This window comes from Dermacentor variabilis, chromosome 4 (genome assembly GCF_050947875.1).
Source record: "Dermacentor variabilis isolate Ectoservices chromosome 4, ASM5094787v1, whole genome shotgun sequence".
Taxonomy (NCBI): domain Eukaryota; kingdom Metazoa; phylum Arthropoda; class Arachnida; order Ixodida; family Ixodidae; genus Dermacentor; species Dermacentor variabilis.
Genome location: NC_134571.1, coordinates 12,810,149 through 12,830,658, shown reverse-complemented (window position 1 = coordinate 12,830,658; position 20,510 = coordinate 12,810,149). Strand labels below are relative to the sequence as shown.

The 20,510-nt window shown below is 49.1% G+C and overlaps 1 protein-coding gene across 1 annotated transcript in view; it reads right to left on the bottom strand.

Annotated features, from left to right (window-relative positions):
• Positions 1–20,510, bottom strand: part of GABA-B-R3 (gamma-aminobutyric acid type B receptor subunit 3) — a 453,175-nt gene that overhangs the window by 7,773 nt on the left and 424,892 nt on the right. Inside the window, exons 15-18 of the mRNA XM_075688121.1 lie at positions 8,138–8,476; positions 6,106–6,264; positions 3,081–3,164; positions 722–960 (exon numbers count right to left, since the gene is read on the bottom strand). Of these exons, the coding sequence (XP_075544236.1) occupies positions 722–960; positions 3,081–3,164; positions 6,106–6,264; positions 8,138–8,476 (821 nt within the window). The remainder of the gene's footprint in view (positions 1–721; positions 961–3,080; positions 3,165–6,105; positions 6,265–8,137; positions 8,477–20,510) is intronic.

Genomic DNA, 20,510 nt, shown 5'->3' with positions numbered 1-20,510 from the left:
TTGGTTCACTTCGACCATTTGGACTTCTTGGACCATAGTTGGTGACGACAACGCCGGATTTTCCGCCTAATTAGCCATACATTAACTGCTTTCGCATTAAAGCATGCAGTATTGCAGGAAATGCATCACATGCCGTCAAAGTCGCAAGGGGTCCTCTATATACTTACATGACTTATTTGCATATTTGCCGTTGTGCTCTGCGGTTCAGCACAGCAGTCCTTCCACGATTACTTAGTCTGTACTGACATCGTTAGATGATCAGAGTGACATTTGTGATTTGCTGCCTGAATTTCTCGCTTAACAGATTTTCCAAAAGCACGTTTTCACAAAGGCCGTATAGAGAAAGAGTAGACAAATAAATGAATAAATAGTAGGCCGGAACTTCTCCAGTTATACGGTTTCTCTTGAGTGTTCCTTCGTAAGTTGATGCATCGTTGCTTCCGTTGGTGCCTGTAATCCAATGCGCAAGTGCTTTAGCGCATACACAATTACTCCTCGGCGGCACGCTCAATTATGCCACATAATTTTGAGCGATTCCCACAGAGCACTATGTCTGTATTGCCTTGCACCAAGGCACACCGACTTTACAGATCCGCAACAGGACTACAATACGGCACTGCTTTTCTGCACTTCTACCGCCGGCACTGCTATGCGAGTTTTCACCCTCTCAGTACAGACATGCGTATCGCGCGATGTACTCTGCATTGGCAAGTTGCAGCACCTGCAGCCCGGCGCATCCTGGAAAGAGTGTCGTGGAGGGAGCAGCAGGTCCTCGGCCCGCAGCTGCAGCATCCGGGTCCCCTCGTCGAGCCGCCAGTGCAAGTCGTGCACGCGGGCCTGAGAGCGCACCGGAAATTGTGCGCCGAGGCGCGAGATGACCGCGACACCAGCCTCGCTGTTCTCCAGGGATGCTCGCTTGCGCTTGAACCTCTCCAGCAGCGACGACAATGGGCTCTCGGACTGCGCTCGAGTCACACTGCTCTGTACACACTTGGAGCTTACACACTTTATACATGGCACACAGGGCGCAACCGGCTGCTGCGGTTCTTTCTGCAGACGGAAGGAGAGCTTTTTGTCATAACAGCCTACAACTGTTATCAATCACATAAACTTCACAGAATGCTGCCTCTTCGAACTATGTGCATGCCCAAGCCAGATCATAACCGCATGACCCATGGAACACTCCCTCGCTCTACACCAGAAATCAAGCTCTTTCTTGAAAGGGGCTTGAGTAGGGGCTTGGCCAGGGAGTGTTCCATGGTCACGCGGTTATGATCTGGCATGGGCATGCGCATAGTTGGAAGAGGCAGCTTGTGTGGTTTCAATAAGCCAGTTGTTGGTCTGCTTTCGTCCTGTCTTCTTCTACCTCAGTGTCTCGTCCCTAGCGCTGTTTAAGTTCACGAAATAATGTCTTACCAACTAGCCTCTCAACACTCTCTTCTCCATTTTGCGTCTACGCATTACGCGTGCGATGCTCTGAGCATCGCACGTATAATGCGAAGACGTGGGATTGTTCCCTACCTGCGGCCAGTTTTTTCATCCACTTTCAGTGCCATTAATTTATAATTTCTTTAATTCAATTAGTAAAAGTAATTTCCGCTGTGTTTTCCTTAGTGTCTTTGTTTGTTGGCTTCTCATGATATGATTAATAAAAATCGGACCCCACGGTTAACCCCCTTTCTTCTTGTTCTCCTCTATTTCGGTAGTTCTGGTATTTCTATGGTGAAGCTAAAGACCATGCACAGATTCCAATCCCTAACAGCGCTATCGAATTATATTTCTCGCGAGCTGCTCAACGTTCCACGGAGCATCGCTTGCTATTCCCGGTTTACTCTGCGGGGAGGCACTCAGCTGCTTGCCGGACACCACCGCGGCATCGGACCGTGCTTCATGGGAAATGATTCTGGGCGATGTAGTTTATTCCTAATTACCTAGGAAAGTTCTTACACCAACCAAGCTGAGCAACAGCTGCTGTTATGAGGTTAATTCATTGTAAGGTTCATAACAGCGCAGCACAAGATATGGACAAAAGGACGGTAAATACGACGACACGGCGCCTTGCAATGAATCCTAACCAACTGGCCCAACTTGCCTTGTTGTCTTGATCTTATGAGGCTAGCTGTTTAATGCAAAAGTTGGTGCACGCAATAAAAATTAGCACAGAAAACTCGTGTGCTGTTCTTCGCACGGTACACAAACGCACAGCAGTGACATTTTGCCGAGCGCTGCGGACTTTTATGCATTTTTTTGTCTTGCGGCATTGTGCTCACAGCTTACTTGTTTGCTTGACAGATGACAATACGTGGTAAATATTATGCGGCGTTGTTTGTATTAAGCGGAAACTCGCTGTTCGCGACTTGAGAGATGCCGTGTTTTTGCACCTTTGTACTGTCACATCACGCCGCATGTCGTGCGCTTTTCAGCGAGCCTGTCCTCATCTCCAAGCCCCACCTCGTGTCCCTTAGCAGTGCACGCGTTGCCTTCATGAAACTTCCAGTTGCCGACATTATAACGCTCGTCCTTGCCGGCGGCTGACGCTATCGAATGTGCAGATCCGCATATGTCTGGTGGGGACGCTCGAATGTCTCGCATCCCCTGACGTTCGTCTTCTTCGCACGACTCGCAACTCCTGACGATCGGCTTTCCCGCGTGATACACACGCGAGGGTGGAAGCCGGTATTCTACCGAAGCTGTTTCACGTGCGGCTGAGGACGCTTGATCGTTGTCCATTGTGGACAAACAGTGCGGCCGTCGGCAACAGCAATACTGAGCGATTGCCGCGCGATAGATTTAGGTTCTACACGGCAAGTTGTAAAGCACCTCCAGGAAGCGTTCTACCGCACGAAAAAAAAAAAAATGAAATAAGGTTAGGTAAAAGCAGTGCTTAAGCGAACTAAATTCTGCGAGGCAATGACACTGTCTCCAGGGGCTCTCAGCAATTATGTCCTGGTGGCGCTGCTAGCGTCCGTGCAAGCGACATTTTCCCCCTGCCTTCTCCGATATCGGAGCCGAAAGCCTATACGTCTCAGCACCGTAGTACCATAGAGCAAAACTTGCAAAATGCTCCGCCGAACACCCACCTTGACAGAGTTGTTTTCAGATGACGCTTCAGCGGAGAGTGGCTCTCCCAGTAGCCTCTTCAGCCGCGCTATCTCGGCATCCAGCTAGGGATAATTGAAAGAATTATGGGCACGTGTCCAAGAAATTTAAGCTAAATGAAATCACGAAGGCGTTCAATGTAGCGCAATCAGTACATTGACATGCAGGAATAACGTCACACACTCTGTGTTCATGTATGCTAGTACATTGAACGCCTCCGTGAACTGGTACACACCAAGACCAAAGCGCAACACTCAATGGAAGCCACACGCGCGAGAAAATAGAATGGCCGACCCACGACCTTCAAGCAACATGGTCCACAAATGGGTTGCAGGGCAGCTCTTGTGAAGAGATAAACGCCATAAGGGAAAGGCAGGCAAGCCTTAACGGTACCGTCGTCAAATAAGAAACGAGTTATAACATGCACCCCCTCCCACTTTTTTTTTTTTTCTGGCTGGAAAATTAGCCGCAAAGAAAAATAAAACGACTCTGGCTTGTCTTCAACTCGTCACGTTAACGCACTGTATCGAGTGAAGCGCGTTCGACATAATCTATCAGGTCATTCAGGCTTCGTCTTTAGCAACAATTTAGCCACTAACAATTATAGCTTTACGCAAGGGATTCTGAAAGAGAGGTACGGGTACTTTAATTTTAATATTCTAGATGTTAGTTTGGTTGACTGTGACTATGTTAAATGGCGCAGCTTTGCACTTTTGACCTGCGGATTTGTGTCATACTGCTCAATCGCATTTTTTACTAATGTCATCAGGAATAAAGAATATGCTAGGTTGGCTAGAAGTTTACACATTTAGGGTCTGAATAATTTAGCGATTCTATTCCATTTTTACATCTTTCCGCGCTTCGTCAACAGCAGCGCGTTATCACCATGATCGGCAGGTCGCGAGCGGCAGACGATGCGGAAAGCTTTTAGTCTGGCGAAAAGAATTTTACGCTATACCTGCTCAGATTGCAGACGGCGAGCGCATTTTTTTTTTGTTCTCTTTTCGCGGTGGGGGGGGGGGGGGGGTGAGTCTACATGCATTAGTACTGGTAGCATAAAGTGATCGTATGCAAGGAAAGCTTCGCTCGAATAACATTCTCGAGAGTTTTAGCACGAAAGCACTTGAATCGATGACATATTAGCGCAAGCGTCAATGTACTTCCTATATTGGACTTGCATAAATGTTCAGCTAAAGAGCAAGCAGCATAAGAAAATGCTATAATATTCAGCGAAGAAAATAAGCTATACATGCAGTGATTAACAACGGAATGACGGTGTTTTTTTTGCCTGACACTATTTTTAGTGGATATTGTTCCTTTTGTGGCGAATTACGGAAGCCGGCTGCCTATAGTCCCTGTCTGTATTTACTAAAATATTCACTTGTGCTTCCTCCACGCCTTGACTCATGCGTTGGCAGTGAACCCAACCGCCGCGGTCGTTCCGCTGCTGAGCATGAGGTAGTGGGTTCGATTCGCGGCCGCAAGAGGCGGAAGGCTACAACGCTCGTGTGCCGTGGTTCGCGCGCACGTTAAATAAATACAGTTGGTAAGATATGTAATTCGAACCTTTCCACTACGGCGCACATCCTAACCAGCAGTGCAGTTTCGCGACGTTAAACCCCACAGTGTAACTTGTTATTGCGACAGCAATTATATGGACACTCCAGGCGCATTTCTGCCGTCACCGTGAGGTTCCGTATAAAATCCAAGGGCGATAAAATCGTCGCCGCGCGTCGTATGCTGCATAGGCGAGTGAAAGCGTGAGAGGGGGAGCTGATTCGTCCTAGGTAATTGGGATCGTCAATTTAGTATGAGAGAAAGCAAAATCAAACTTACATGGGAAGACTTGAAAGATCGTAGACGAAACCTCAGGGAGAAATTTTTCCATAATATCTACCATTCTAAATCTGGAATCGATAAGGAGAAGTACATCCAAGAGCCGTCCTATATATCCCAAAGAAGGGACCACAATCTCAAAGTAAATGAATTTTACTTTAAAGGTGACGTCTTGCGTTATTCATATTTTGTTAGATGTATGAGAGAGTGGAATGGGGACCTTCCGCCTATGATTGTATCCATTGTGTCTAATGATGATTTTTACCACGCTTTGTGTAATTAGTTTCTTTATTGGTCTTAAATATGATGCTTATTTTTATGTATCCCCCTGCTGTAATGCCTGCAAAGGCGAAGCAGGTATGAAATAAATAAATAAAAAAAAAAAAAAAAGAAGGCGAACGCGGATCGCATGCGCAAGCGAGGAAGGCGAGGGCGGCAGCGCGCCCTCTCCTGTCGCACGGGGGGCGAGGCTAGGTGAGGCGAGGGCATGCAACAGCTGGGCATTCTGCTCCAGCTGTTGCATACGGCGCGGCCGTGCGGGCGCCGTATCTTGAAAGCGATCTGCGATGTTTGTAGAGTGCGCGTAGTGTTTGTAGCTACGTATGTGCTGTGCTTTCGACGTTTCGTTCGCGTTGATGCGAGAAATGCACGAAGGTCAATTCACTTGCTGTTGCCGCGATTCCTCACTCCAGCGTTTTGACAGCGAGTTTCCGCGGTCATCGATCGAGATATGCTCACGGTTAGATGTGCGTGCGCGATACCATGCCTATTATTTTTGTTAGTAAGCGAATGTTTACAAGTTTATACGGCCGATAAAACTACTATCCTTACTTCGTATAGCTCTCTACTAATTTGCTATCGAAATCAGTAATTCGCCTTTCGGACGAAACCGCGGCTTCTTTTTTTTTTTTTTTGTTAATGACAAAGGCACGGAATCATGTTGCCTTGGACCTCTAAGGTCTGCCTCTACATCTCAGTCACAGTAATTCCTTAAGCACATTGCCACTCTTCACGACAGTCGAATTAATAAGGTTGGAAGCGCTTTTTCCTTGCTGACACTCTTATTTTTACTGACCTTCGTAACCGCGTGTATTCTGCGCGTTCCTTTGTGCCGTGGCGGCTGTGGGGCTCACCGTGCAGATCAGCGTCAAACAAATCGAGCGGACATACCTGCGCGATTTCGCGCGCGTAGGCGCGGCTCTGGACCTCGGTGCGGTAGTAGAGCTCACGGCGCTCGTCGATGGCGAAGCGTCGGGTGTTGAACTCGACCCGCACGCCCGAAGACGCCACCACGGCGTCCGCATCGGCATTGTTCATGATGGCGTGGATCTGCGCATACAATATTGTAAGGCTCAAAGCTTCGCTGACAATAAGCGTCGTGTAGTCAATGCGCAAACCTTTGACATTTGTTTCGCATAAAGCGCCATGATGCACGGGTTAAGGGACAGATGCTGTCTGTAATAAAAATCTGGCGATGTTTGTCTGGCTTGCCATGCTATATACTCCAGCAGTTGGGTACAATATACTACACGCACGCACGCACGCACGCACGTACGCAGTCCTTGGTAAATGCCTTCAACAAAACGAGAACAAGGCGAAAGCAGGAGCCAACGTTTCGACAGTTGGTCTTGTCTTTTTCAAGGCAACATATTCTCTCCTCGGCACAATATATATAGGTGCGGTTCTTCTAAAGGGGGGAGAATGTAAGGGCTTGTGGGCGAGGCAATGACCGAGTGTGTGTTAGCGGCAAGGGTGTAGAATTGATAAGAAAGGTGTGCTACTGAACGTCGGTGATGGAATGTGAGGTAGCGCCGTGTGTAAACCGGTTGACATGTCACTGTAGGTTCCACTTTTCGTGGAAGGGGCTTGGACGACCGGGGGGGGGGGGGGAGGGATTATCTGCTCCGCTGGAGGTCAATTGCCTATCGTTTGAAATTTAGCATAGCGATCGAATAGATTCTAAAGCCCCCTTTGAAACGGTAATGCCTAGTGGTTGCAATGTCTTGAACTTATTGATGAGGTATGAGTCCTTGTATTTCCTGTCTCGCATAGAACGGAAATTTGACTGTAGTATGTAGAGTTTAAGTTCGTCAAAGTTATGACCTGGTTGGTTGAAATGCTGGGCGACGGATTTTGGAAGTTCTTTAGCTTTGTCCGCGCGATGTACATTTAACCTGACGTTCGTTGATTGTCTCGTTTCACCGATATATTGTTTCTTAAAGAAAGAACATTCAAGCATATAAATTACACCGGAACTAGCGCAAGTAAAGCTAGTTTTCACTTCGTGTATATAGCTAATTGCGCTGCTTTTAATTTTACCGTCACTTTGAAAATGCGTGCAGGTCTTACACCTGGGGCGAGAACATGCCTTTATTACGGGGGAATGATGTTGGCTGACTTTCGCATGCATTAACATGCCTTTAAAATTTCTGTTTCGGTGATAGGTAACCCTGGGTACATCCGGGAACGCCTTTCTCAGACTTGTCTTGTATGCATAGGAATGTCGGGAAGTGAAGGCATGTTTTTTGATAGAGTTAGCACCACCGTGGTCAGGACACATTCTAGATGCGTCTGCTGCCCGGTGTTCCGTCTGTCGCGACGGGATTTAGACTGTTAAAACGGCGTGTACGATGACATTATTGCTTTATTTTGTAAGGCTGTTATCAAAACGGAAGCGCTCGCACTTAAATGTATAGTTATATCGAACGCCAATGGCGACGATATTGGTTCTATAAATTTGTAAGTACGAGAAGGTTTGTGTCGCTCATTGTGCGCCGTTTTCAGTAGTACATGCTTGCTCTCTTCATTTACTTTTTTGTGTTGCGCGTGAACAAACATAAATGCAACATGTATTACTATCTTCATATGAGGACTCAATTCGTCCTCCCTCTCAGCTCCCATAAAAGAGAAAGCTTTATTTGACATCAGCGACTAGTTTTAGACCATGTCACTGAACTTTACAGGCGCAAGATGTGTGTGTGCGCGTTGCGCTCTGAAGCAGTTTAGCAAGATTTATTACCAACCAGGCCTGCTACGTACAAGTTCATTGTGGTACCAATTTAACGCACTAGTTCAATCGCGAACGCGTCTCTTCTGGGAAACCGTTGGTACGACACGTGTCCGTATACGACTGGGCGGTCGTTTGTCGGCACCCGCACAGCGAGGCGGTGCCGGATGAAGCGTGCGAGGAAAACGCGCTCGCCTTGGGCAGAAAGAGCAGGCACAGCGTGGTGGTCGTGGAGACGAAGATGAGCGTGCCGACGAGCGCGTAGGTGAGCGTGTAGCGCTCCGTCGAGATGACGTTGGCGAGCGCCACCACGAGTGCCGAGGTGATGACGGCGTTGTAGACGCTCATGCCGATGTACTGCGAATCGTTGAGCGCCGGTATCTGGACGTTGCGTGTCTCCCAGGCCATGTAGCAGCCGACGACGAGCAGCAGGCCCTTGTAGATGTACAGGGCACCCAGCCACTTGGCCATGTGCTCCGAGTGGCATTGCTCGCGCTGCGGCAGGTACACCACGTCCCGCTCCCACTTGGAAATCTGCGCCGACGGGACAGAGCAACTCGCTTGAGGTCGCGCGAGTATACGACGCAGCCATGGAGAGATACAACACTGAAGCGGGCCACCTGTCTGCGCAGCGTGGGTTTCCAAATTACGGCGGCGAAGCTACGTACAGTATCCGCGAATCAAAATAACCTTTTGGGTGAGTTGCTATGGCTTGCCGTATGCATTTTTTCGATTGGCGTGAAGGAGATGTACTGAACAGAAGACGCAATTGTTTGTGTGATTTTCTCGTGTACGTCTCGGGACCGTTCGAGAGAGTGCTGCGCATAACACTGCGTGCCGTGTGCATAAGGTCACTTAAGGTGCCTTTCCAACAAAAAGATCTGTGAGCACGTCGCTTGTATCTTCCGCTTCGCCGTATATTCAGCCACCCCTATTTTTCTCTTCATGTTTGAACAGATTAGAACGACCGCAGTTTCACCCGCAAAGTGAATAATTGAGATTATTGCTGTAGAAAAGTATTAGACAACAACACGAAGTAAGGCTCTTAGTTTCATCGGTCGTATGAATTTTGTAACCCCCCCTCCCGCCCTATGTAACACCTCAAAAGGGGGCTTTAAGGAAAACAAAGTGATGTGGTGAGTGATGTGATAAATTGCAATGAATATTTGCTTAGTAATTACCAAGCATGATGTCACGCGTGCACAGACAAACATGAGCAGATCTCGCTTGCTGACCGCGAGCACTCGCTATCACGCCCCCCCCCCCCCCCCTTTCTGGCGAGCGCTTACCTTCCCGCTCCCCCCTTGCACACACGAGGAGACGACGGGCATCCGCCCCACTCGCCTCCCTGCGCGCGCAATACGCCGCCGCACCAAGCCACTACTCTCTCGGCCCTCATTCGCACCTATAGCGTGGCCGAGATCTTATCACGCTTACACTTTATACAGAACATCACGACAACGCTGACGCCGACGGCGGAAGTGCTCCTGAAGTGAAGTGTCCGTACAAGTGCTATCGCAAAAAATCGCATCGGTCATACCGCAAAAAAAAAAAAAAGCAGTTCGACCTGTTCAGGTAAACATATGAGAAGGAGGTCACCCTTGCGCGACAAATCGCAATGACGAGGTAGCTAATTATTATATTCGCGAATTAACATTTTCAATTGTTTGCTTTAGGCTGCATGTTGAAATTGCCAAATTGACTGAGAAGTTAGGTGATGTATGCTTAGAAGAAATCCTCGGTAAACGAGGCACGGCCGTATCTTCATCGTATAGGCGAAACTTCTGCGTTCTTGCAATTGAATTTGTTCTTTCGTTGTTTATGCCTCTCTCAGCGCGGCACCTCTTTTAACCTATTTCTGTTCTTTTTTTCCCTTGTGTGTTCTTTTCCAGTAACATACTTTGCAGCGCGACGCGTGGCCATATTTTAGAGCGCTACTCTTAAGCGCCCATTCCTGCGTTGAGCGTCGGCGTGCCTCGGCGTCGGTGTAACCGAGCGAATGATGAAAAAGCGAACGCGGAGCGCAGCGGGGGATGAAAAGCGAAGAGAGCGCGAGGAGGAGCATACAATGAAAGCATGAAGCGGAAAGTGGAGGAGGAGGGTATGGCGAACGCGTGGGAAGAAAAGCGTAGTGCTGCTCTGCGGGGACGATGGCTAAGAGATGGCGCCAGAGTATAGCGCGCGTCGTCTGTTCACGGATGGCACGTGGAGAGCGCGTCCAATGATACTACATATGAAATCAAAGCGCTGCGTTAGCGACGGTCTGTTTGCGGCGGCTGCTGTGAATCGCGCCTACGCGTCACCCTCGCGCTGTCTTTCGCGATCTCTCGATTAGCGATGCAGTCGCTCCACACTTCGTTCCGTTTGCAACGTGCCGCACGAGACAGATTGTCCGCGCCAACCAATATATCACGAAATGAAAACACGTATAGAGCTGCGCTCAAATTTCGCATTAGGGAGTATCGTAATCGTCGTTTATTTATTATTATTATTATTATTATTATTATTATTATTATTATTATTATTATTACATTTTGCCGCCGCGTCTACGCTAGTTAGTACGACTGCAGGCTACACTTTAACACCCTCCGTAAAGTGCCTTCTTGCTTCGTGAAGCACCTTGCCAATCGTCTCCGCCGTCTTTTCTGTCTTGTTCTGCACCAAACGCTGTCGCGACAAGTTCGTCGGCGTCGACGGTGTAGTGCCAGCGCTGCCGACGGGCGCGCGCTGCTGAAAACTCAGTTAGCAGCGCCTCCCCACCCCACTCACCGGCTCGCATGAACGTAACTCGCTGCCTCGAGCATCCGACAGAGCGCGGCCCCCCATCCACCCTCGCCGCGCGGATGAGCGGAGCTAGCCAGCGGGCCGTCGTACAGCGCGCTCGGCGAGGCTTTTACCGCGCGGTCTTTTCCCTTCGATCGCGAACGCCGGAGCAAAGGCAATGCGGTGTCTGGTCGATCGCGTTTTCGCGATATTGACGCGTGCTGCAGATCGGTGAAATAAGAAAAGAGTAAAGGGGAAAATGGGCTAGGGTGCGGTGAGCCCTGAGCTTTTGAGACACTTTCTCGAGAGCTCTTGTGCCGCCAAATCCGATGCGCACCACTCCTTTGCTTCTTTGTTTCTTTCTATTTTCCCTTTTTTGTTCACGTTCTTCATCTTCTTTACGGAGTTGCGAGGTTCCCTTGTCGCGCCGAGTCAAACAAATGTCCTCACAACTATCCCGCCCTTTACGTGAATGTTCCTGTCTATGCTGGACATGGAGCACACGTACATCCGGTACGCTTCATGTCTTCTCGTTGGCTTTTGGGGATTTTCCTCGTGCGCACCTGAAACTCCCAGCCTGTCTTGCGGGGAGCTCAACAGAAGTTTTATCCTGTACATTTAACGGGTGACATTAATCGGGCAAGGAGTAGATTAAAAAAAAAAGTTTCTTTAAGAGCACACGTTTTCACATCTGGGCGCAATTAAGAGAACATTTTTGTCCTTGAGAACTGTTTATTATCGTTTTCTTATTTTGTTTATTGAAGTCTTTTATATTGCAGTTGCCCGATGGCTCTCTTGCTATCGCTTCCGGCGCGCGAGATGCTTTGCAAATGTGCGTCGAGACGCAAATTGGAGAAGGCTCGCTTAATTTTGGTGCCACGACGCTTACGAGGTTGCCTTCGCGGTATCTGAAGCCACATGTGCGCAGGGATTCGCTCGGTTTCTGATCTTCTACAACTGGTGACGCATGTCTGAGTTCACGTTGCGTGCGTGTAACGTACGCGATAACGTACCGAATAACTTCCCCCATCGCCTTGTGTCAGCGCGACGTGGCGTGTTAATGTTTATATTGCGGTCTCCGTTTTGCCTCCTTCTGGTTTGTTCTGGCTGATTTTGTACTGGTTAACATTCTTGCCTTTATGTTATTTCGCTTCTCTCTCTCTCTCTCTCTCTCTCTCTCTCTCTCTTTTGCCCACGTGGCGGAGCTGTTGATTCTATTTGTCACTGCCCTCCTTCAAAGAGGATGCCAATAAAAATAATCGTCATCATCTCGCGTTGAACCTTCAGCTCGCTGCCCACAGTTCCTGCTGGATTGGACTGTGGAGTCCTACGTGCCAAAACCACAATTTGATCATGAGGAACGCCGTAGCGTGGGACTCCGGACTAATTCTGACCTCCAGGGGAGCTTTACTGTTCCCCGATGCATGGGACACGGGCGTTTTTGCGTTTCGTCCCCATCAAAATGAGGCCGCCGCGGCTCGGATTTGGTCTCGCAACCGCGTGCTTAGCAGCGCAACACCATAGCCGCTAAGCCACCGCGTCGGGTAACAGTGTTGGCTACACTTCGCCTTTGCCGCTCATGTCACAGCCTTTGACCATGACCTACTTCATGGTTTGGAAACTGGACGTATCTATTTATTACCTTGAAGGGCAGATTTGGTCAGTCCGTATCAGAGTTTCATCTTCTAGCGTGCGCAATAAATCTGAAACCTGGCTCGCGTGCCTTTCCTTTGCCTGCGCGCTATGGAGACAGAGCGAAAAAAAAAGAAAAAAAAAGGAGAAACTTTATTTAGGCAGAGGGGGGGGGGGGATTAGGCCATCCGCGAATGGGTACTCAGAGAAGTTAAATATAGTGGAAGCTGGATGCGTCCATCTCGCCAAAAATAGGATATTGTTGTTTCTAATAAGGGTGTGTTAAATTTGATTGTAAATCTGGATTTGAAAAAGAATGGTAGTCCCGACGATATAGACCAATGCATTTCTCACTAGATACTCATTATGGACTGGTCATTATTTGACTATTGTTTTGCATAAATCTCTTTCAACGTCTGTCGTCCTTTCAACTTGGAAATGTGCTAAATTTCTCCCGCTGTGCAAATCCATGAACAGTCTTTATTGAAAACCCACGTAACCCTCTTAAATCACATTCATGTAAGCTGATAAAACAAATAATATACAAACATATTGTTATGGGGAGAGCTACAGAAAAGGAGGTTTATTTACACTATGTACAAGGAGACTAAATATGGGTCAGCAACAACAAAGATGGTGGACGATAGATCTCGATTCGTTCTCCTCTCATCCGCTCTACACTTCAGCATCTTCTACATCGGCAGGACAATGGGCTCATAACACTATCCTCCGGCGGTGGAAGCACCGACTCGGTGCAGGTGAACAAAGCTGCATGAAAGAACTAGCACACAAGGTATTAAGGGGTGTCTGGGGCACGATAGGGCTTGAGGCGGACAACGTGGACAATGTCCGTGCGGGGATGAGCAGATGATGACGATGGCAGCAGCGAAGCGATTTGATAGGTGACATCAGTTACTTGGTGGCACATGCGATATAGACCGGTGTACTGGAACAACAATTTTTCGGATAGTCCGACACGTCATGCTGCGGACCACAGGAGGACGAGCGATCCAGGGACAAAGTGGGCGGTTCTGTGGTGGCTGTTGTAGCGAGACTGTTGGTGGATTTAGGACTCGGAAAGTCGAGAGCGAGCAACTTAACGTGCATGCCCGGCAAGAGCTATAGTCTCTCCAGCATATGCAGTAGGTGGGCACCCAGAAGAAGGCACCAGGGTGTCCATGGGCAATGTAGGCTTGCGACCGTGTAAGATAAAAGAACGGTGAATAACCAGCGGTCTCATGTTGGAAGTTTTGTACGCGAATGTCACAAAGGTTAATGCAGCGTCCCAATCCTGGTGGTCGTCAGATTCATACGTGGCCAACATGTCGGTAAGTGTTCGTTTCAGGCGTTCTGTCAAGCCATTCGTCTGTGGATGGTAGACCATAGTCAATTTATGTTGCGTCGTGAAGGATTTGAGAACGTCATCGATCACCCTCGACAGGAACCGCCTGCCCCGGTCAGTTAGCAGTTGCCGAGGAGACCCGTGCTGGAGTATGACGATATGCAGCAAGAAGTCTGCAACGTCGGTGGCGCAGCCAGTGGGAACTGCGCGCGTAATGGCAAGCCACATCGCATAATTTGTTGCAACGACGACCCACTTCTTTCCAGAGGCGGATAAGGAAAACGGACCAAGTAAATCGAGACCAACGCGGTGAAATGGTTCGTACTCAATGTCCAGAGGCTGACGATAGCCTGCAGGCGGCAGTGTCGACATTTTGCGGCGCTGGCACTGGTCGCACGAGCCCACGTAACGGCGCAATGAGAGGGACATTCCGGGGTAATAAAAACAGCGCCGTGTGCGGTCTTATGTGCGTGACACACCGAGATGGCTCGCCGTTGGTGCGTAGTGCAGCTGTGCCAGGACAGTGAAACGGAGGTGAGCCGGGACGACAAGTAACAGGTCAGGGCCGTCAGGAAGTAAACTGCGAGGATATAACGTGTCATTTTGGAGTACAAAGGGGGAGAGAAGTATCGGGAGTTCAAGAGTACAAATTTTCGATGATCTTGCGTAGAGACGCGCCAAGGCATTGTTCGGCAGCGATATTGAAGAGTTGAGAGATGGAAAGAACAGAAGGGCTAGAGTCACTCGGCAGTGTCCGGTAGATCTACGAGATATGTCCGCACCAGTCCAAGCGGCCATATTTCTAAACGACGTTATATGAATATTCTTGAAGTCGCAGTGCCCAACAACCAAGGCGACCAGTGGGATCTTTGAGAGAGGACAGCCAGCAGAAAGCATGGTGGTCAGTAATGACGGTGAAGCGTCGGCCGTAGAGCTAAGCGCGAAATTTGGCGATAGTCCAAACAAGAGCGAGACACACACTCTCTCTGTGATCGAATATTTTCGCTCAGCAGAGGAAAGAATGCGGCTGGCATAAGCAATAGCGCAGTCCTGACCATGCTGGCGTTGGGCAAGAATTGCACCAGTGCCGTGGCTACTGGCGTCGGTAGGGATTTCGGTAACCGCAGATTCGCCGAAGTGAGCCAATTAACAGTGGTGGTGATGTTAGAAGTCCAATCAGGTGCGAGAAGGCGGCAGCTTGTTCAGGACCCCAGGAAGAAAGACACGTCTTTCCAAAGAAGGCAGGTTAGGGGCCGTGCTATTTCTGCAAGATCTTTCACAAACCGCCGAAAACAAGAACAAAGGTCATAAAAGGAACGGACGTCCTGACTAGAACGAGGCGTCGGAAATTTGGTAACGGCTCTAACTTTGGCAGGGTCAGGTCGTATACCTGTAGCATCGACAAGATGACCAAGTACAGTGATCTCTCGGCGGCCAAAGCGGCATTTGGCATAGTTAAGTTGAAGACCTGCATTGCGAAGGACGCGCAGAATAGCCGAGAGTCTATGTAGATGACTGGAGAACGTAGGCGAGAACATGACGTCATCGAGATAGCACAGGCAAGTAGACCATCTGAAACCGCGAAGAAGGGAGTCCATCATTCGTTTGAATGTTGCTGGGGCATTGGACAAGCCAAATGGCATAACTTAGAACTGGTAGAGCCCATCGGGTGTTATAAAGGCGGTCTTCTCCCTGTCTTTTTCGTCGACGGCGATTTTCCAGTAGCCGGACCGAAGGTCTATAGAAGAAAAGTACTGTGCGCCATGCGGAGACGAGGACGTCGTCAATTCGTGGCAAAGGGTACACGTCCTTCTTAACGATCTTGTTTAAATGCCGGTAGTCGACGCAGAACCGCCAGGTATTGTGCTTTTTTCTGACAAGCACCACAACGCACGCCCAAGGACTCGTAGATGGTTCGATGAGGTCTTGGTAAGCATTTTCTCGACCTCCGTTTGGATTACGTGGCGTTCAGTCGCAGATACTTGGTAAGGACGCCTATGGATGGACAGGCATTCCCAGTGTCAATGCGGTGAGTCACAACTTGTGTCTGGCTCAGATGGGGCAAAGCAAAATCGAGAACGTCGCTGTAAGCGGCTAGCTGAGTAGCGGCTAGTAGCGGCTAGGCCAGCGGCTAGTCGTCAGTCTAAGTAGCCGAAATGTCTGGGGAAATCAGTGCGTCAAAGCGGGCGTCAGATGAACTGCTGGTGTCAGGGTTTCCAAAAGACTGCAGGGCATCGATAGTAAGGGCCAGAGGGTCATGCTCCTCTATATTGCTACGCTGCCCAGCGTGATAGCTTCGGGAAGCAATTGTGGTGTGCATCAAAAGTTAAGAATAGGGATATACGCCCGGTTCACAGAAACAGTCACAACTTAGTGAGGGAGGGCTAGGCCTTGTCAAAAGAGTGTCGAGGGAAGGAGAGATCATGTAGTCGTCGTCGCAAACCGCGGGATCTGAGGACACTGTGACAACGTCGCGGTAGCTGGTCGATTGCGAACAAAATCGGCAACACATAAATTCAGTGGTGACTCGGTGGTCAGATCAGGCACAGAAGGGAGTTCCAACTGTAGAAAGCCAGGAGAGCAGTCGATGAAGGCAGAATGGGTACTCAGGAAGTCATGGCCGAGGATGGCTTCGTGTGGACACTGGTGCAGAACGGTGAGTAAAACTGAGGTCTGGTGGCTAGCGACGCTCACACATGCAGTACACATGTCAACGTTGCAAGCTGTACCGCCGTCGGCAACACGAATGACAGGCGACGCCGCGAGCGTCAAAACCTCGCGGAGACGACGAGAAAGGCGAGCGCTCATAACCAATAATTGCGGCCTCGAGTCTATGAGCGACGAAACGGGCACGCCGTCCACTCGTATGTACGAAAGATTTTGTCGGGTGACCAGGGTCAACAGAGGATTTCCGTGCAGGTTGGCCAATGCAGCATCACCTCCGGGAGCTGCACTGGTCAGTTTTCCGAAGAGGGATGGTGAGGGTATGGCGATGGCGAGAAACGGGCAGTCGGTGAACGAGGATGCCGGTTTTGTGGGGACGGCGGGCGGTAGTCGTAGCGTGGAGTCGGAGCAGCGACATTATAGTGCGGCGGGTCATTGTGGGCGTGAAAGAGGAGGACCGGCTTTCTTCCGGGCGGTAAGAGTATGCGGGACAAGGAGGCGGGAGCCTCCTTGTCAATGGCGGGAAATATGACTTATCCCATTGCAGTTAAAGCATATTGGCTTGTCGTCATGTGTGCGCCACTGGTTTGGGTCGCGGTATACCAGATAGGTCGACTGTGGGCGTGGAGGTCGAAAGCAATTGTTGACAGTAGGCCTACTTACAGCACAGATGGTTCGCCAACTCTTCGCGTACGACAGCTTGAATCAAAGATACTGCCGGTGGGACTCGTCATACGAACGAGCCTGAGAAACCGAAGGAGACGCATCCTCAATCTCGCGCAGGCAAGACGCAGCAAGTTTTCGCCACCAGGCTGTTGGACGTCTTCACACGATGAGGTAGCGGCGTTATTAGGAAGCCGAACGAATTGTTGTGAAACACGACGGCTCTTTTCTTCTTCAAAGCGTCGGCCCTCTCTTATAATGTCGTCGGCAGTCGAGCAGTGCTTATACACCAGTAAATTAAAGGCGTCGTCGGCGATGCCTTTAAGAATGTGGCTGACTTTGTCAGCTTCGGGCATGTTGCGGTCGACCCGCCGACAGAGTGCTAATACACCCTGAACGTACACAACGTACGGTTCAGTAGTTGTTGGGGCTCGGCACGAAAGTCCCTTCTTGGAGGTTCGCTGGCGCCTAGCTGGCTTCCCAAAGAGTTTCTGCAGCTTTTGCTTGCAGGTCTCCCAACTGGTCAATTCCTCCTCGCGTGTTTGGAACCAAACACGGGCCGTTCCCTTGAGGTAATAGACGATGTTAACCAGCATTATAGTCGGGTCCCGCTTGTTATTCTTGCTGGCTCATTCGTATTCGATTAGCCAGTCTTCGACGTCCATGGTGTCAGTGCCGGAGAAGGAGCCAGAATCTCGGAGTTAGGACAAGACAATCGGCGTTATGGTAGCCGAAGCCGAAGCAGCGGGCCTCTCAGGCGACATGGTCGAATGGCCCACAAGATGTCCGCTGCAATGTTCCGTGATGGGATCGTGACGTACCCCGCAGCTCCACCAATATGTTACGGGGAGATCTACAGAAAAGGGGGTTTACTTACACTATGTTCAAGGAGGCTAAAAATGGGGCATCAACAACAAAGATGGCGGACGATAGATCTCGCTTCATCCTCCTCTTGACCGCCGTACACTTCAGCATCTTGTTCTACATCCGCAGGACAATAGGCTCATAATATTATTGAGTTTCTGGAGATTAATAGTGTTTTATCTAATGCTCAAAACGGCTTTCGACGCGGTTTCAGCACCATTACCCAACTTGGTGATTAACACATATCATCGAGGCTTTAGACGTAGGTGACCAAACTGACGCAATATTTATAGATATAGCGAAAGCATTCGACACTGTTGCACAAACTGTTGAAAAAGCTCTGTTATCCTCGACAACCATGCATTAGTTAACTGGACTTGCTTCCTTTCCCTCTATAGCGTGTCTCAATATGTACTCTTCAAATCTTTCCAATCCTCTATTTCCAATGTAACATCTGACCTGCCTTTTTAATTTATATATGATTTACAACGTAGCATTTGTGTTAACGGGACACTAAATAGAAAAATGATTGCACCTGTATTTGTAGATTGCCCTCATGGGGGGGGGGGGGGTATTATGTAAGACTCCACCTAGTGGACTGTCCATTTCCGCCGCTGCTGATTGGATGCAGCTCTACGAGGGAGGAGGAGACGAGCGGCCCAGCCAATCAGCAGCGGCCTAAATGGGCAGTCCACTAGGTGGACTCCTACAGAATGCCTCCCCTGCAATAGCCAGAGCACCGCTCTTACCGCGGGACTGAGTGACTGAAAACTTTACTGAGCTCTAGTAATTGTTTTTCTGCGGCTGGGGCGGATTCTTCAGAGTAGTTTTCCTCCTTGTGTCTTCCCCGGAGGTCCTCACCCGCTGCTTCGTCCATCTTCTATCGCTCTGGTCGGCTGCCCTCAGTCCAGGGCTCCGCTGACTTCTGCTGTCCGTCGGGCACGCCGCACTAGACCTAGCTGGTCTTCGCAGCGGTCGCTGGACAGCAGTTTTTCCCATTGCTCCGCACTTTGGTGTGATACGATTGGGACTACGTCAGTTTATTGACATGCCCATGTTATGTGGTATAATGGGGGTTTCTCATTGCACCATTTATATTTGTCCTTATATAATGTGGGGTACATTTTACTTTGCACATTGAGGTTAGGGTACGATCCTGTTTGTAGTTTTTCCCATGCGACAGCTTCTTCCCTGCTAAGGGACTTGTGCGGCGTGGGGTAGCGCTACCTGCTGCCTCTGTCATCATCATCATCATCATCATCATCATCATCATCATCATCAGCCTGGTTACGCCCACTGCAGGGCAAAGGCCTCTCCCATACTTCTCCAACAACCCCGGTCATGTACTAATTGTGGCCATGCCGTCCCTGCAAACTTCTTAATCTCATCCGCCCACCTAACTTTCTGCCGCCCCCTGCTACGCTTCCCTTCCCTTGGGATCCAGTCCGTAACCCTTAATGACCATCGGTTATCTTCCCTCCTCATTACATGTCCTGCCCATGCCCATTTCTTTTTCTTGATTTCAACTAAGATGTCATTAACTCGCGTTTGTTCCCTCACCCAATCTGCTCTTTTCTTATCCCTTAACGTTACATCTATCATTCTTCTTTCCATAGCTCGTTGTGTCGTCCTCAATTTGAGTAGAACCCTTTTCGTAAGCCTCCAGGTTTCTGCCCCGTAGGTGAGTACTGGTAAGACACAGCTATCATATACTTTTCTCTTGAGGGATAATGGTAACCTGCTGTTCATGATTTGGGAATGCCTGCCAAACGCACTCCAGCCCATTCTTATTCTTCTGATTATTTCCGTCTCATGATCCGGATCCGCCGTCACTATCTGCCCTAAGTAGATGTATTCCCTTACGACTTCCAGTGCCGCGCGGCCTATTGTAAATTGCTGTTCTCTTCCGAGACTGTTAAGCACTACTTTAGTTTTCTGCAAATAAATTTTTAGACCCACTCTTCTGCTTTGCCTCTCCAGGTCAGTGAGCATGCATTGCAATTGGTCCCCTGAGTTACTATGCAAGGCAATATCATCAGCGAATCGCAAGTTACTAAGGTATTCTCCATTAACCTTTATCCCCAATTCTTCCCAATCCAGGTCTCTGAATACCTCCTGTAAACACGATGTGAATAGCATTGGAGATATCGTATCTCCCTGCCTGACGCCTTTCTTTATTGGGATTTTGTTGCTTGCTTTATGGAGGACTACGGTGGCTGTGGAGCCGCTATAGATATCTTCCAGTATTTTTACATATGGCTCATCTACACCCTGATTCCGTAATGCCTCCATGACTGCGGAGGTTTCGACTGAATCAAACGCTTTCTCGTAATCAATGAAAGCTATATATAAGGGTTGGTTATATTCTGCACATTTCTCTATCACTTGATTGATAGTGTGAATATGGTCTATTGTTGAGTAGCCTTTACGGAATCCTGCTTGGTCCTTTGGTTGACAGAAGTCTAAAGTGTTCCTGATTCTATTTTCGATTACCTTAGTAAATACTTTGTAGGCAACGGACAGTAAGCTGATCGGTCTATAATTTTTCAAGTCTTTGGCGTCCCCTTTCTTATGGATTAGGATTATGTTAGCGTTCTTCCAAGATTCCGGTACGCTCGAGGTCATGAGGCATTGCGTATA